The following is a 15183-nucleotide window of genomic DNA, read 5'->3' as shown; positions in this document are numbered from 1 at the left end:
AAAACTCGGACACTCCTGGATGCTAACTTTTACTTCCAACGAAGGGTTTCCAACCTCAAGTTTTTCCTCTGTCATCTTTTCACAGCTGCAAACTGACCAACTGAGTGTTTCTAGCATTTGGTGTTTTAATTCCGAATTTTTAAAATTGCTTATGGAGCATTAAAAAGTGAGCAAATAATTGATACCTGCAAATAGCACAATTATTCAGAAATAACAAAAATACTTACAGCTGCGTCATCATTAGTCCAGTAAAATCTTTGATTTCATCATTTTGCAAACAAAATGGACAGATTTTCACATAATCCTTCCTGAAGTTAAATATTACCTAACTCATGAAACACAAATCTCCTGTTTCTTGATGTTGCACAACATCACTCAGATATATATAATGGCGCAAGAGTACAACTTAATAGCTGACAAGTTAAAAAGATGAATTATGAATGTGGAGGAACAAAGCTGCCACAATTAGCCTCTGATTGTCATTGTTTAATTTATATTATCTGTAAACATTTTGATTTATAAAAAGTAATGATTATATATAAAAAAAAAGTATTAGAACACCAGATGCATTTTTGCAGCCACATCAAGCAGCTTGAATCCAAAAATCAGGAAATAACGAAATAATTACTCCTGTAAAATATAAATTTCTAATTGATTTTCGTACTATTTCATGTTTTGAAGCTACTGGAGAGCACAAAATAATATTACACATCAGTATGTTAACTATACAAACTTCATTTTACAGTAGTGGTGGTCTATTTAGAAAGGTTTATTGGAAAATAATTGAAATTTCTGTTTTGTATTACTAAAACATGTATCGTAGTAATTGTGCTGAATGTTTTTGCCTTATTTATTGAACTTGTCCATGTACACTGTGGTGTAAAATAATTTTTGTTAGACTGATGATTCGACAATGAACTATCAAATTAACAATACTTTCTAAAATTTCCTGTATGCATAAAACATAGTTATTTTCCTCATAACTTCATTTTATCATCACGTGTAGCACTTTGTAAGTGGCTCACAAGAGCAAGTGGGATATTGGATACTTGTATTCATTGTTGTGTTCGGTAGTCTGTCCTGCATTTGAATGCCCTGTGGGCCGCATCTGGGCTGCTCTTTAGTGGCTTAACCTGCTTGCTATGAACCATGGTTTATGGTATTCTTCCTAAGCAAATCCCTTGCTTCATGCAGGAACAATCCAAAGACTGGGTTTTCTGCCTGCTGTCCCCTGCAGAGGACTTGAATTCAGTTGACACAATCTTACTGCCAATAATGGGGAAGGCTGTCCCAGTCAATATGATCATTAATAAGCTGCTGTACACAGCATTTGATGACCATAGTGTTTACAGAAATTCCAACTGAGTTGGGTTTACAAACATTCTCAAGAACCTCTCACTCGGTTTCATGCTTCGGTTCATTGAATAGGATTTTTCTCACCAGCTGTTGAGTTGATCTGGTTGTACTGAAGGTGCAGGCTTTGTGACTCAACAGGTGTCAACATTTTCTACCTGAGGAAATGAAGGCAGTTCAGGCCTTAACTAAGCCAGTTTCCAGTAAAGAAAGCTATCAAATGGCTTAGAGTTACTTGAAGTGGAAGGAATTCTCTTTGTCGACCTGCAGCTTGCACTGCTATTCTCATACTCTTTCATTGTGTTTGAATGGTTGTGGCCCCACAGAGTCTAGATCCATAGCAACCTTCAACTCTGCCACAGAAGCAGCACACCTGTTTTTCATTAAGATATGAGCACAAAACCTTGGTTGATATTCCACTGTAATATTTCCATTGGAAATGGCCAAGATGCAAACTTTGAGGTTGATGCACTATCAATTACTTCAAAAGACTGAAGATGAAGAAACTGATAAGCTTTTATTTGCTATAGAACAAAGGTATGTCCATGCACTGGGGAGGGGGCTTTGGAATAGTCACCTTTATTCAGGAGCCATTGGGAGGATCCACAGGTACAGTCAGCCAATAGGTGTGCCCAAATAGATAATATATACATACAGTAATTTTCCACATTCACCCTTTGTTTTTTTTTAAGAGTCTGGCAGGGTGAAGTGCTGAGTAAACAGTTACAAATTAAGTCTTTCAGGTGGTCTGGTTTTTCACTATAACTGTTGTAATACCAGCTGTAATTGTCCAGTGGTGGGGTCGTGAGCAGTATGGGTGTTCATTCGTCAGTGTTGGGTTGGTGGGTATGTAGCTACGATTCTGATGTGTCCTCTGTTGGGGGTGAGGTAATGTGCCATGGCCCTGGGGCATCGTCGGTAGCTAGAGGTGAGGGTGGTGTGGAGTGATCAGTGGACGTCTCCAGCACCCCTGAGGGTGCCAGATCCCTGACAGAGACACTGTCCTCATGCCCATCAGGGTATGCCACGCGGCATATTGGGGGTTGGCGTGGAGAAGGTGTACCCTTTCGACCGGGGAGTGGACTTATGGTTCCTCACATGCTTCTGGACAGTGGTCCCTGTCACAGATTTCCTGGGAAAGGAAAACATATGTTTGTGAGGTGTGGCATTCATAGCAGTACATAGGAGGGACCTGATGGAGTGGAACACCTCTGAGAGGACCTCCTGCCAGAGATAGACTGGAAGGCCCCTAGACCGCAGGGCTAGGAGGATGACCTTCAAGTCCTTAGTGTTCTCCCTTTCCTCCTTCCCATTCCCCCAGGGGTGTAGCTGGTGGTCTTGCTTGTGGTAATGCTTCTGGCCAGCAGCTACTGGTCTGCTTGTCGCTCATGAAAGAGGACACCCAGTTGCTATGAATATAGCTGGGGATGCCGAATAGAGTGAAATGACTTCACAGGGTCTTGATGACTGTGGCAGCTGTCATGTCAGAGCAGGGGATGGCAAGCAGAAAATGGGAGTATTCATCAATAACATTGAGGAAGTACACATTATGGTCCATCGACACTCAGGCATTCAAAGGGGCGGGTGGCCTTTATCAACTTCACTCTGTCTTGCTGGTAGAAGTATGGTTTGCACTCCGCGCAGACCTGTCAATTTTTGGTCATTGACTTGATTTCTTCAGTGGAGTACAGTAGGTTGTGGGCTTTGACAATGGGAGAACCTAGTAACTCCAGAATGGCAGAATCATTGTGAAGGACTTGTAAGCCATCAATCTGTGCGCTGGCACAGGTTGCACGGAATAGGGCATCAGGTGGCTCATTGAGTTTCCCGGGCCAGTACAAGATATCATAATAGTAGGTAGACATTTCAATTCTCCACCTCAATATCTTGTGGTTCTTGATTTTATCCTGTTGCTGATTGTTGAACATGAACACAACTCCACATTGTTCATTTAGCAGGGTGAATCGTTTACTGGCCAGGTAGTGTCTCCAATGTCGCACTGCTTCAACAATGGCTTGGGCCTCCTTCTCGACAGAGGAGTGTTTAATTTTGGGACCCTGGAGGATACAGGAAAAGAAAGCAATTGTTCTGTCTGCCTGGTTAAGGTTAACAGCTAGAGAGAAGTCTGACACGTCACTTTCCACCTGGAATTGGTTGGATTCATCTACAGCATGCATTGTGGCCTAGGGAATATCTGCCTTGATATGGCTGAAAGCTGCATGGCTCTCTGGCATCAGAGGAAAAGAGGTGGATTTGACGAGGGGCCGGGTCTTGTCTGCATAGTAAGAAAAAAGCCCAGACACTTTTTCAGTGCCTTGAGGCTGTGGGGAAGGGAAGTTTCAAGAGTGGGTGCATGTGGTCAGGGTCAGACCAATTACTCCGTTCTCAATTACATAGCCAAGCATGGCAAGGCAAATTGTGCAAAATACGCCCTTGGCCTTATTGTACATGAGATTGAGGATCTTGGCGGTGTGGAGAAATTTTTGAAGGTTAGCATCATGGTCGTGTGAGAGACGGGAATGTGGCCTGAAGCTTGTACTCATCTACGATGCAGTCTATATCCCAATGGAAGACAGAGGCTCCATTGGTGATGCCAAAGATTACCTGTAGGTAGAGATAGATGGCCTTTGTCCTAGAACCAAGTATATTGGCGGTCTTCTGGGCAGATAAGGAGCTGATAATATGCAGATTTCAGTGTGATTTGGTTCACAGAGGAGCAGGTACATATCTAGTTGTGTGTTCCTATTAATGGTTTGACTGTAGTTGATGACCATCCTGTACTTCTGGCCATTCCTCACTACCACTATGTGCTCTCCAAGGGCTGGTACTGGCCTCAATGATCCCCTCATTAAGTAGCTGCTGCACCTCTGTCTAAATAAAGGGCCTGTCCCCAACACTGTACCATCTACTTTTGGTATCATTGGGTTTACAGTCAAGGAGGAGATTTGTGAATAACGGTAGAGAAATGATTTTGAATATGGAAAGTTCTGCAGATCATGCCCGATGAGCGACTGGGCTTCTGGCTGTGTGTGATGGGCACGCTTTTAAGGTGACATTGAAAATCAAGTTCCAGTAGCACGGCAGCACAGAGCTGTGGCATCACTAATAGTTTAAAGTCTTTATAGTCTCTACCCTACATGGCCAGAGTCACTGCACAGTAGCCATGGACATCCTCTGTATGAGATCTTGTGGCCAAGGAGATCTTTTGGTTTATTGACCTTACCACAAGGGAGTAGCACTGCACTATGTCGGGATGAATTAATCTCTCCATTCTCCCACTATCGAACAGGCAACTTGTCACATGGCCATTTACCTGAATATCCATCATTGACTTGGTGAGCTGATGTGGGCTGTGCTGGCCAAGTGCGATGGAGGCCAGTTTCGGAGCATTGTTTGTCACTGCAGCAGAGAGATCACATGCTGATTGGGAAGATGGTGATGTCCAAGATGGTGGTGCCCACGGCCCTCATGCGGCACTGCTGCATCTCAAAGATGGCGCTCAAGCTGGCAGCCCCAATGGTCTGCACGCAGCACTGCTAGGAAGGGGTTTGATCCACACTCCTTAGAATAGTGTCCCTTCTTCCTACAGCTGGAGTAGACTGTGTCTTTCAATGGGCAAGGTTTCCTCAAGTGCTTGCGCAGACCACAGAGTAGCACTTTGGGTGCTCCTGGAATACAGCATCTGTGGTCAGGTTGCTGAAAGAACCTGGTGATTGTGTTAGGACCATTCATGGAGTACTACTGCCATGATCAGATCATTAGTGGGGCAAGGGAGTGGCAGCGTGTCCCAAGGTGGCTGTGCGTGGGGTGACCATGAGGCAGCCACACTGTCAGTTGAGAAGGCCTCCACTTTCTGAAGCTTGACTAAAACCTGAAAATTCTTATTTTTCATTTGCTTCATTATCATATCATTATCATTTCTGGGTGCTTGCTGCAGTGATTCCAGGATGAATAATAATGATTACTAAAGTCACGAAGGCCAGCGTTGACCTGAATGGTTAACTCTGTTTATCTTTTCACAAACACTGTCTGACCTGTTGAAATTTGTTCAACGTTTCTGTTTTTATAGAGTGCAAAAGCTCTCTTTGCCATTGAAAAAAGGAGCCTCCTCATAACCAGATCATTGATACACCATGTCAGGAGTGACAGAGTTCCAATAGAATTCCCTTAATCTAATACTAGGCACATGATAGCAGTACAAGGAGCAGATTGACAATACCTGCCTTTGGGCCTTCCAAAATGTTTTGATGATGACCTGATTGACAAAGGCATAAATGCATTTGTTAATGCACATTTGATAAAGACACAAATTATTATTTTAGTAATGCTAAAGATTAATTGGAAACACTTTCAGCTAAATTTAATACATTTGATACAAATCCCCTTTTGGGATCCCAGTCTGAAAATCATTTCTAATTTCGACCTTCATTATTGGAATGATAATCCATCATGTATTTAAATACCTTGTAAGTCTAATCTATGCAGTTCTTGTTCTTAAAAATCTGTGCATTCATTCCATGGAAAACGGTGGCAGATCATGGTTTAGGCTATTGGGTGAGTGCAGTAAGCATGGGCACACTTTGTCAAGCTTTAAAAGTACATTTACTTGCAAAAGCTTTTAGCAAGAGAGGAAACAAATGAACAAAAGATCTGGATGCAGATCAGAGTTGTAGGAAGTGACCTGGAGATTGAAAAATATCAGCGGAGAAGAAAAGCTAAATTAATGTTACAAATGGACAACCTGCAAAAGAACTCTGATACAAATTGAGGAATTGGATAACTGGAAAGTGTTGAATTCAATATTAAGTCTCAAAGGTTGCAATTTAATCAGACATAAGATGATCTGTCTTTCTCATGCCTGTGTTAGGCCTTATTAGAGCAGAATAACAAAGCACAGATATTAACTCAGAGTGGGATGGAGAATTAAAGTGATAGGAAACTGGAAGCTCAAATTAACCATGACTGAATGAAATTGTTGCACTAAATGATCACACAATTTGCATTTCGTTTCTCCATTGAAGAAGAGACTAGATCATGAACAAAGTATACTAGATTGCAAATGAATCATGACCCCACCTCTCTTCCATCCCCAATCAGAAATGCTTGATTAGTCCTATCCATCCTTCTCTTTCTACAACATGAAAGCACATTGTTTTCTCTCTTTACTAGTCCTAATAAAGGATCTTTGACTGGTAATTTTAACTATTTTTTTTTTAACCATGGATGCAGCAAAAGATTTCAGTTGTTATCTGATTTAACTTTAAAGTTTGTCAGTAAGTTACTAAAGCTATTGTACCGAGTGTAAGGCATTGATGAACGCCACTTACAGATCTCCACTTTAAACTTGAATGACAGAAGACTAAAACTCTTGTTTCAAGGCAGGATGAGTCAGGACCTGAGATGTTAACTTATCCACTGGTCAATCATGGTACACAGTACAGAAATGGGCTATTTGCTGAAGAGAGAATTTGCATTTGCAGTAAAAAGCCGAAGGTGCTGGAAATATTCAGCAAGTCAGACATCTTTTGTGAAAAGAGAAACAGAGTTAATGATTTGGCCCACCACATCCATACTAACCTTTCTGCTGTTGAAAGAGGCCTTGCTACTTTATCAGCTGGGTCTCAGTCATGTACCTCCAGCCCACTTTCAGATTGTAAAAAATGATAAAAGTTTAAGAAGAAGCTGCTGACATCAAATATGTTGGGCCATTCCCAGCACTCTCAGTATAGAGTAGGATGTACTGCAAGAATTGATAAGTTTGCCTCTTTTGTCATACAATGCTTTGAAAAAGGCCCTTTAGTTTGTTGAGTCCCATCAAGCACCAGGTTACATTAGTCCCACTCTCTCCATGTTCACATCAACTGATTCTGCCAGTTACCTCTCAATTAAACTATCAAGCAGCATGTCTGTGGGATATGAGAAGACACTGATGTATCCATGGGAAACCCACACAGTCACAGTGAAACAGCTGTACCATCCTTCAGGAAATGCACAGAGACATGCTGGATTAAGCTAAAACTAAAATTGTAAACACATATAATAGCCTTATTGTATATCTGTCTGCATATTCAAAGAAGGGCTGCTTTCTTAGGAAGAGCTTTTAGCAAGCCATTTAGCAAGCCATTGAGTAGTAAAGTAATTTATATTACTTGATTTTTAACAACTCATCTACTCTGTTTTTGCAAATTAAATGGGTTTAAAATCCTACTGTTTGTGCCATAGCCTGAGTTCTGTGGCTGCATCCAAAACACTTAGCTGGTGGATACTCTAAATTACCCGCTTCAAAAAAAGTTGTGATTATTGGTTAAATCCCTGTTTATATATTATTCAGCATTGAGTGCTTCTCAGTGGTGTGAAAGTTGACTTATCATTAATAAATTATAAAGTCAGTTGGTTAATATGTGAATAGACAAGTTCATACAACTCTAGTTACACCAGTGTTTTTCATATGTTTCATTTTAGATCATGTTGTATGTGAAGAAGAATTCAAATATGCCATGCTGGCTCTAAATTGTATCTGTCCAGCCACATCAACACTGATTACACTACTTGTTCATACTTCCAGAGGCCAGTAGGTATTATTTAATATATGTGTAAAATATTAATGTTTTACTCCTGAAATTGCAAGGAATTTCTACGATATCTCTGAGTATACAGTAACAGCTAATGTAATAATGCTGTTTTAATTGCTGAGGAAATGTTGGGTTAATTATATCAATTTTCAATTCAATATTAAAATGAAATGGATGTACATGTTCAAGTTAGTATTTGAATGCCCTGCCACAATTGAAACAACAGGCCATAACCATTTGTATTCTTATTAATTTTCCACCCTTCAATAATATCAGTGAAAGTGGTCAATCAATTTAATTGGGATGTTTGTGGAACAGTGTTTTATGGTTGCCTAAATAGGATCTGCTATCAAGCTAAACTTAATTGTAAGGCATGCATTAATAAGTTACAGACAATATCTATCATTACAAATACACAGTCTATAATTGCCTTTTTCTTGTGGTGCCCTTAATATTTCTACTTTTGTGTTTGTAACTCCTCATATCCTCCAAAGGTTTTTTTTTTTTTTTTTTTTTTTTTTTTAAATTTTTTATTTTTCACACCATAAATCACAATAGCCATGATATACACTTTTTCTTTTCCACACATTTACAGTGACTTTTTCTCCCTCCCCCCTCCCTCCTCCCAAGCCACCCCCCCATCCCCCCCCCTCTCATCCATTTTAGTTATACAATCTAGGTTGCATTAATTCAGTTAGACAATGTTGTCATTCAACAAAAATACACCAGAAATTCTACTGAGTCCATTCTTTTCTTCTCTTCTCCTTCCATCAACTTAGGTAATGTTTGTTCCCGGTAGGTTTTCGCTATTGTATTTAATGTAAGGCTCCCATACTTGTTCGAATATTTCAATATTATTTCTTAAACTATATGTTATTTTTTCTAATGGAATACATTTATTCATTTCTATATACCATTGTTGTATTTTCAAATTATCTTCCAATTTCCAGGTTGACATAATACATTTTTTTGCTACAGCTAGGGCTATCTTAACAAATCTTTTTTGTGCATCCTCCAAGTCAATTCCAAATTCTTTATTTTTTATGTTACTTAGGAGAAAGATCTCTGGATTCTTTGGTATATTGTTTTCTGTTATTTTATTTAATATCTGATTGAGATCATCCCAAAATTTTTCTACTCTCTCACATGTCCAGATTGCATGAATTGTTGTTCCCCTTTCTTTTTTACATCGAAAACATCTATCCGATACTGTTGGGTCCCATTTATTTAACTTTTGCGGTGTAATGTATAGTCTTTGTAACCAATTATATTGTATCATACGCAGCCTCGTATTTATTGTATTTCTCATCGTTCCAGAGCATAACTTCTCCCATGTTTCCTTTTTTATCTTTATATTTAAATCTTGTTCCCATTTTTGTTTAGTTTTACCATTTGTTTCCTCATTTTCCTTTTCTTGCAGTTTAATATACATATTTTTTATAAATCTTTTGATTAACATTGTATCTGTAATCACATATTCAAGGTTACTTCCCTCTGGTAAACTCAAGTTGCTTCCTAATTTATCTTTCAAGTAGGATCTCAGTTGGTAATATGCCAGCGCTGTATCTCCCGTTATATTGTACTTATCTCTCAGTTGTTCAAAGGATAAGAATCTACTTCCTGAAAAACAATTTTCTATTCTTTTAATCCCTTTTTTTTCCCATTTTCTAAAGGCAAGGTTGTCTATTGTAAAAGGGAGTAGCTTATTTTGCGTCAATATTAGTTTTGGTATTTGGTAATTTATTTTATTTCTTTCTACATGAATCTTCTTCCATATATTGAGGAGATGGTGTAATACTGGAGAAGTTCTATGTTGTACCAATTTTTCGTCCCATTTATATAATATGTGTTCAGGTATCTTTTCCCCTATTTTATCTAATTCTAGTCTCGTCCAGTCTGGTTTTTCCCTTGTTTGATAAAAATCTGATAGGTACCTTAATTGTGCGGCTCTATAATAATTTTTGAAGTTTGGCAATTGTAAGCCTCCTTGTGTATACCATTCTGTTAATTTGTCTAGTGCTATCCTCGGTTTCCCCCCTCTCCATAAAAATCTCCTTATTATTTTCTTTAACTCTTTGAAGAATTTTTCTGTCAGTTGTATTGGCAATGCCTGAAATAAGTATAGTATCCTTGGAAAAATGTTCATTTTAATACAGTTTATCCTTCCTATCAGTGTTAGTGGTAGCTCTTTCCAATGCTCTAAATCGTCCTGTAATTTTTTCATTAGTGGATTGTAATTGAGTTTATATAATTGGCCTAGATTTTTGTTTATTTGCACACCTAGGTATCTTATTGCCTGCGTTTGCCATCTGAATGGGGATTCCTCCTTAAATTTTGAGAAATCCGCGTTATTCATAGGCATTGCTTCACTTTTATTTACGTTTATCTTGTATCCCGACACTTCTCCATATTCCTTCAATTTCTTATATAGTTCTTTTATTGCTAGTTCTGGTTCTGTTAAGTACACTATCACATCATCCGCAAACAGACTGATTTTATATTCCCTGTCTTTTATTTTTATTCCTTTTATATTATTATCTCTTCTTATCGATTCTGCTAGTGGTTCTATAGCTAGCGCAAACAATAATGGTGATAGTGGGCATCCCTGCCGCGTTGACCTGCTTAAGTTAAATTGCTTTGATACATGTCCATTTACTGTCACTTTCGCTAACGGTCCCTTATATAATGCTTTAATCCAATTAATATACTTCTCTGGTAAACTGAATTTTTGCAATACTTTGAACAAGTAATTCCATTCTACTCTGTCGAAGGCCTTCTCTGCGTCTAAAGCAACTGCTACTGCCGGTGCTTTATTTCCTTCTACTGCATGAATTAAGTTAATAAATTTACAAATATTGTCTGTTGTGCGTCTTTTTTTGATAAATCCAGTTTGGTCTAAATTTACCATTTTCGGTACCTGTTCTGCTAATCTGTTCGCTAATAGTTTAGCTATTATCTTATAATCTGTGTTTAGCAAAGATATTGGTCTATATGACGCTGGTGAGAGTGGATCTTTCCCTTGTTTTAGTATCACTGTAATTATTGCTGTTTTACATGAATCTGGTAAGTTTTGTGTCTCATCAATCTGGTTGATTACATCCAGGAGGGGCGGTATTATTAGGTCTTTAAATGTTTTGTAGAATTCTATTGGGAGTCCATCCTCTCCTGGTGTCTTATTATTTGGTAAATTTTTTATTATCTCTTGTATTTCTACTGTTCCAAATGGTTCTGTTAATTTATTTTGTTCCTCTATTTGTAGTTTAGGTAGTTCAATTTTAGTCAAAAATTCATCTATTTTCCCTTCTTTCCCTTCGTTTTCGGTTCGGTATAATTGTTCATAGAATTCTCTAAAGTTTTCCTTAATTTCTTTTGGATTATATGTAATTTGTTTGTCTTTTTTCCTTGTTGCCAAGACCATTTTCTTAGTTTGCTCTGTCTTAAGCTGCCATGCTAGGATTTTGTGTGTTTTTTCCCCTAGTTCATAATATTTCTGTTTTGTCTTCATTATATTCTTCTCCACCTTATATGTTTGTAATGTTTCATATTTTATTTTTTTATCCGCCAATTCTCTTCTTTTGGTTGTATCTTCCTTTATTGCTAATTTTTTTTCTATGTTTATTATTTCCCTTTCCAACTGCTCTGTTTCCTGATTATAGTCCTTCTTCATCTTGGTTGCATAACTTATTATTTGCCCTCTAATGAATGCTTTCATTGCGTATCCTCCAAAGGTTGAGGGAGTGTTGCACTCTTGGAGATATTATGTGAGATATTAAATGAAGCTGTCCTAAATCATGTAAAAGGTTCACCAATCAAAGAACATCGATATTCTTGAGTTGCATCGATGAAGTTTTATCCCTCAGTCAGAACCTAAAATGAATAATTTTGTCCCTTGTTTCATAGTTTGTGGGAGCTTGCTGTGCACACACTGAATGGTGGATTTCTTAACACTACAAAGTACTTAATCGGCTTTTAAGCATTTTAGGACAAGTTGAGACAAAGAAAGCCACAATCAGAGTACATGTTCTCTTCTTCAATTCAGTCAATTTAGTGCCTTTTCTTTAATTTAAAATATATCAGAAGTAGAGTTATAGAATTAAACAGAGAAATGAGCCCTTCAACCCACTATGCAACCTCATCCTTGACAATCAACCCCAACAGCATGAAAACTTCCCTCAATCCCCATATATCAACTTTATTAAGGTGGTGTCCATTTGTTTACACTTCACTGTCAAGACTTGCTCGTAAGCTAGAGTTGATGTACACTTTCCATTGAGGAAATGTACATCAACCCACTATGTTGATGCTGAGTTTTATACACATTTGCACAAATTCCATTTGTCTGTATCAGGCCCTATCATTTGCATCTTGTGGAATATCTTCCTAACAATGTGTTCACCTACATGGTTTATTCCCGCTGACCTCCTTACATAAAATAACATTAGCACTCCAGTTTTCTGGTACCTTGTTTGTGGCTAGCAAAGGTGCAGAAATCTCTGTCAAGGGCCCAGCTATCTCTTCTCTTGCTCCATACAGCAGCCTGGGAAAGAATTCATTGAGCCCAGGAGATTTATCAATCCTTTTGTGCCCCATGATATCTAATACTATATTACTGCAATGATCAACCTCATCAGCAAATGTGCAGAAGACTGCACAATTGGAAAACAAAGGTGTTCCCCATTTAGAAACTGGGTATAAAGAAATCCAGCAAGGCCATGCTTGAAACCTATGAGAACACCATGGATAGTCAGAGAATATGGCAGGGCATCAAGCTATCATGGACTACAAAGTAAGGCCAAGGAGCATAACACAGAACAACACAACACACCCTGATGTTTCTGCTTTGACAAGAGAAGCAGCGTCATCAAATTCAAGAACCTCATGTACTCCTACACCCATAGCCACTACTGCTAAGTTCAGGGAAACCTTCTGGTCAGTGAACCCATGGAAAGAGACTGACTTAGATGGAATCACTGGATGTGTCCCGAAAGCCTGCAGAGACCAACTGCAGGAGTATTCATGGATATCTTTCATCTCTGCCTGCAACAGGCCATAATTCCTACCTGTTCCAAGAATGCTACCATTACATCACTACCAAATAAAAGCAAAATAATGGGTCTAAATGATAACCAACCCATGACTCTGGCATCTTGAAGTGCTTGGAATTGTTGGTCATAGCTCACATCAACTCTAGCTTACTAGCAAGTCTTGACAGTGAAGTGTAAACAAATGGACACCACCTTAATAAAGTTGATATATGGGGATTGAGGGAAGTTTTCATGCTGTTGGGGTTGATTGTCAAGGATGAGGTTGCAGAATATCTGGAGATACATGAAAAGATAGGCCCAAGCCAGCATGGTTTCCTTAAAGGAAAATCATGCCTGACAAACCTTTCGTGATTTTTTAAAAGAGATCGCAGGTAGGATAGGCAGGAGCGATGCAGTGGATGTTGTGCTTTTGGACTTTCAAATGGCCCTCAACCAGGTGGCACACATAAGACTCCCAATCAAGGTGAGAGACAATGGAATCACAGGAAGGATACTAGCACAGGAAGAGCACTGGCTAATCAGCAGGTAACAGAAAGTGGAAATAAAGTTGGCTACCGGTTACCTGTGGTGTTCAACAGGGTTTGATGTTGGGGCTGCTTTTTATATAAATGATTTAGATTATGGAATAGATGACTTGATGGCTAAATTTGTGGATAATACCAAAATAGGTGGTAAAGTGGGTTGTTCTGAGGATACCAAAATGCTGCAGAGAGACTTGGATAATGGGCAAAGAGTTGGCAGATGAAATACAATGGAGGAAGTGTACAGTCATGCACTTTGGCAGAAGAAAGAGATGTGTATACAATTAATTAGACAGGAATAAAATTCAAAATTAGGAGAAGAAAAGGGACTTGGGAGTCCTCGTGCAGGATACCCTAAAGTTAAACCTCCAATGTTGACATTCATTTCTAGAGGAATAGGATACAAGATGTAACAGTACAAGGGATGTACTGTTGAGACTCTATAGAGCACTAGTGGGACCTCACTTGGAGTACTGTGAACAATTTTGAGTGCTTTATTTGAAAGAAGATGTGCTGATGTTAGGTTTCAGAGAAGATTTACTAGAATGATACCAGGGTTAACATATCAGGAACAATTGTTGGCTCTTGGACTGTCCTCATTGGAGTACAGAAAAATGAGGGGGCCTTTCAGCATGGATGTGCCATGGATGTTTCCCATGGAATGGGATTCTAGGACAAGAGGACATGACTTCAGGATATAAATAAGTTAATTTGAAACAGAGACATGGACAAATTTGATTACTTTATGTACTGATAGTTAAAGATTTTTGCAATACCCTACTATCCATGCCTTAAATTGACACTAAGGACCGTTAACATCTACTTGCTGGCCTGCACTAAATTTCCATTGAGCACAACTTGACCTTTAAATTTTCGTGCCTCATTTCATAATATCTCTCTACCTTAATAACCTCTTAGCATTCCCCAACTTAAAGCTTCGCTTTGTCAGCCTTGGCTTCAACTGCAAAGGCACAAAATACTTGGTTAAAATACTTTTATCCCATTTTCCATCAACTCTTTTTGTCCCTTGATTGCATGAGCTCAAATCTTAGTCATGGGTTTTAATGAAAAGCTTTTAATCCTTGTATATTGCAATCATTTTGTACTTCTGTCTACTTCCAATGAAACAACTCAAAATTATAGAGATCAGTGAAAAGTGCAGGATAGGAAAACGTCAATAAAACATGACTATTCCTGGAAAGTTATCTCAGGCTTGTGTGGTGTCTCCCTTAAAATTTTCATTGCAATCATTGTTGTGGTGAGAGAGGCACTGGTAAAAGTGGATGATGGTAGAAATGAAAGGTTGTAATTGTTAGGAGAAACTGAATTTGCTGGGGGTTTTACCCTTTTTAAAAATAACAGTTCTTCAAAAAATGTGGAGGGATTTGACAGCAAGATTCAGTTTTGGTGACCTTAAATTTAGCGGTCATAACTATGGAATCGTCACCAATCTTCTTTGGCTTGGCTTCGCGGACGGAGATTTATGGAGGGGTTAAAAGTCCACGTCAGTTGCAGGCTCGTTTGTGGCTGACAAGTCCGATGCCGGACAGGCAGACACGGTTGCAGCAGTTGCAAGGGAAAATTGGTTGGTTTCGGTTGGGTGTTGGGTTTTTCCTCCTTTGTCTTTTGTCAGTGAGGTGGGCTCTGCGGTCTTCACCAATAAACCCAATAGAAATAAACTGCGGATGCTGA

The 15183-nt window shown here is 38.9% G+C and overlaps 1 protein-coding gene across 5 annotated transcripts in view; it reads left to right on the top strand.

The window, feature by feature from the left end:
• Window positions 1-15183, top strand: part of kcnt2a (potassium channel, subfamily T, member 2a) — a 1068826-nt gene that overhangs the window by 493086 nt on the left and 560557 nt on the right. For all 5 annotated transcript variants that reach the window (XM_069937843.1, XM_069937844.1, XM_069937846.1 and 2 more), the window contains one exon: window positions 7816-7924. In XM_069937843.1, coding sequence (XP_069793944.1) covers window positions 7816-7924 — 109 coding nt within the window. The remainder of the gene's footprint in view (window positions 1-7815; window positions 7925-15183) is intronic.

The sequence above is a fragment of the Narcine bancroftii genome, chromosome 5 (assembly GCF_036971445.1).
Source record: "Narcine bancroftii isolate sNarBan1 chromosome 5, sNarBan1.hap1, whole genome shotgun sequence".
In the NCBI taxonomy this organism is placed as follows: domain Eukaryota; kingdom Metazoa; phylum Chordata; class Chondrichthyes; order Torpediniformes; family Narcinidae; genus Narcine; species Narcine bancroftii.
This window is presented reverse-complemented; position numbering and strand designations above follow the sequence as displayed.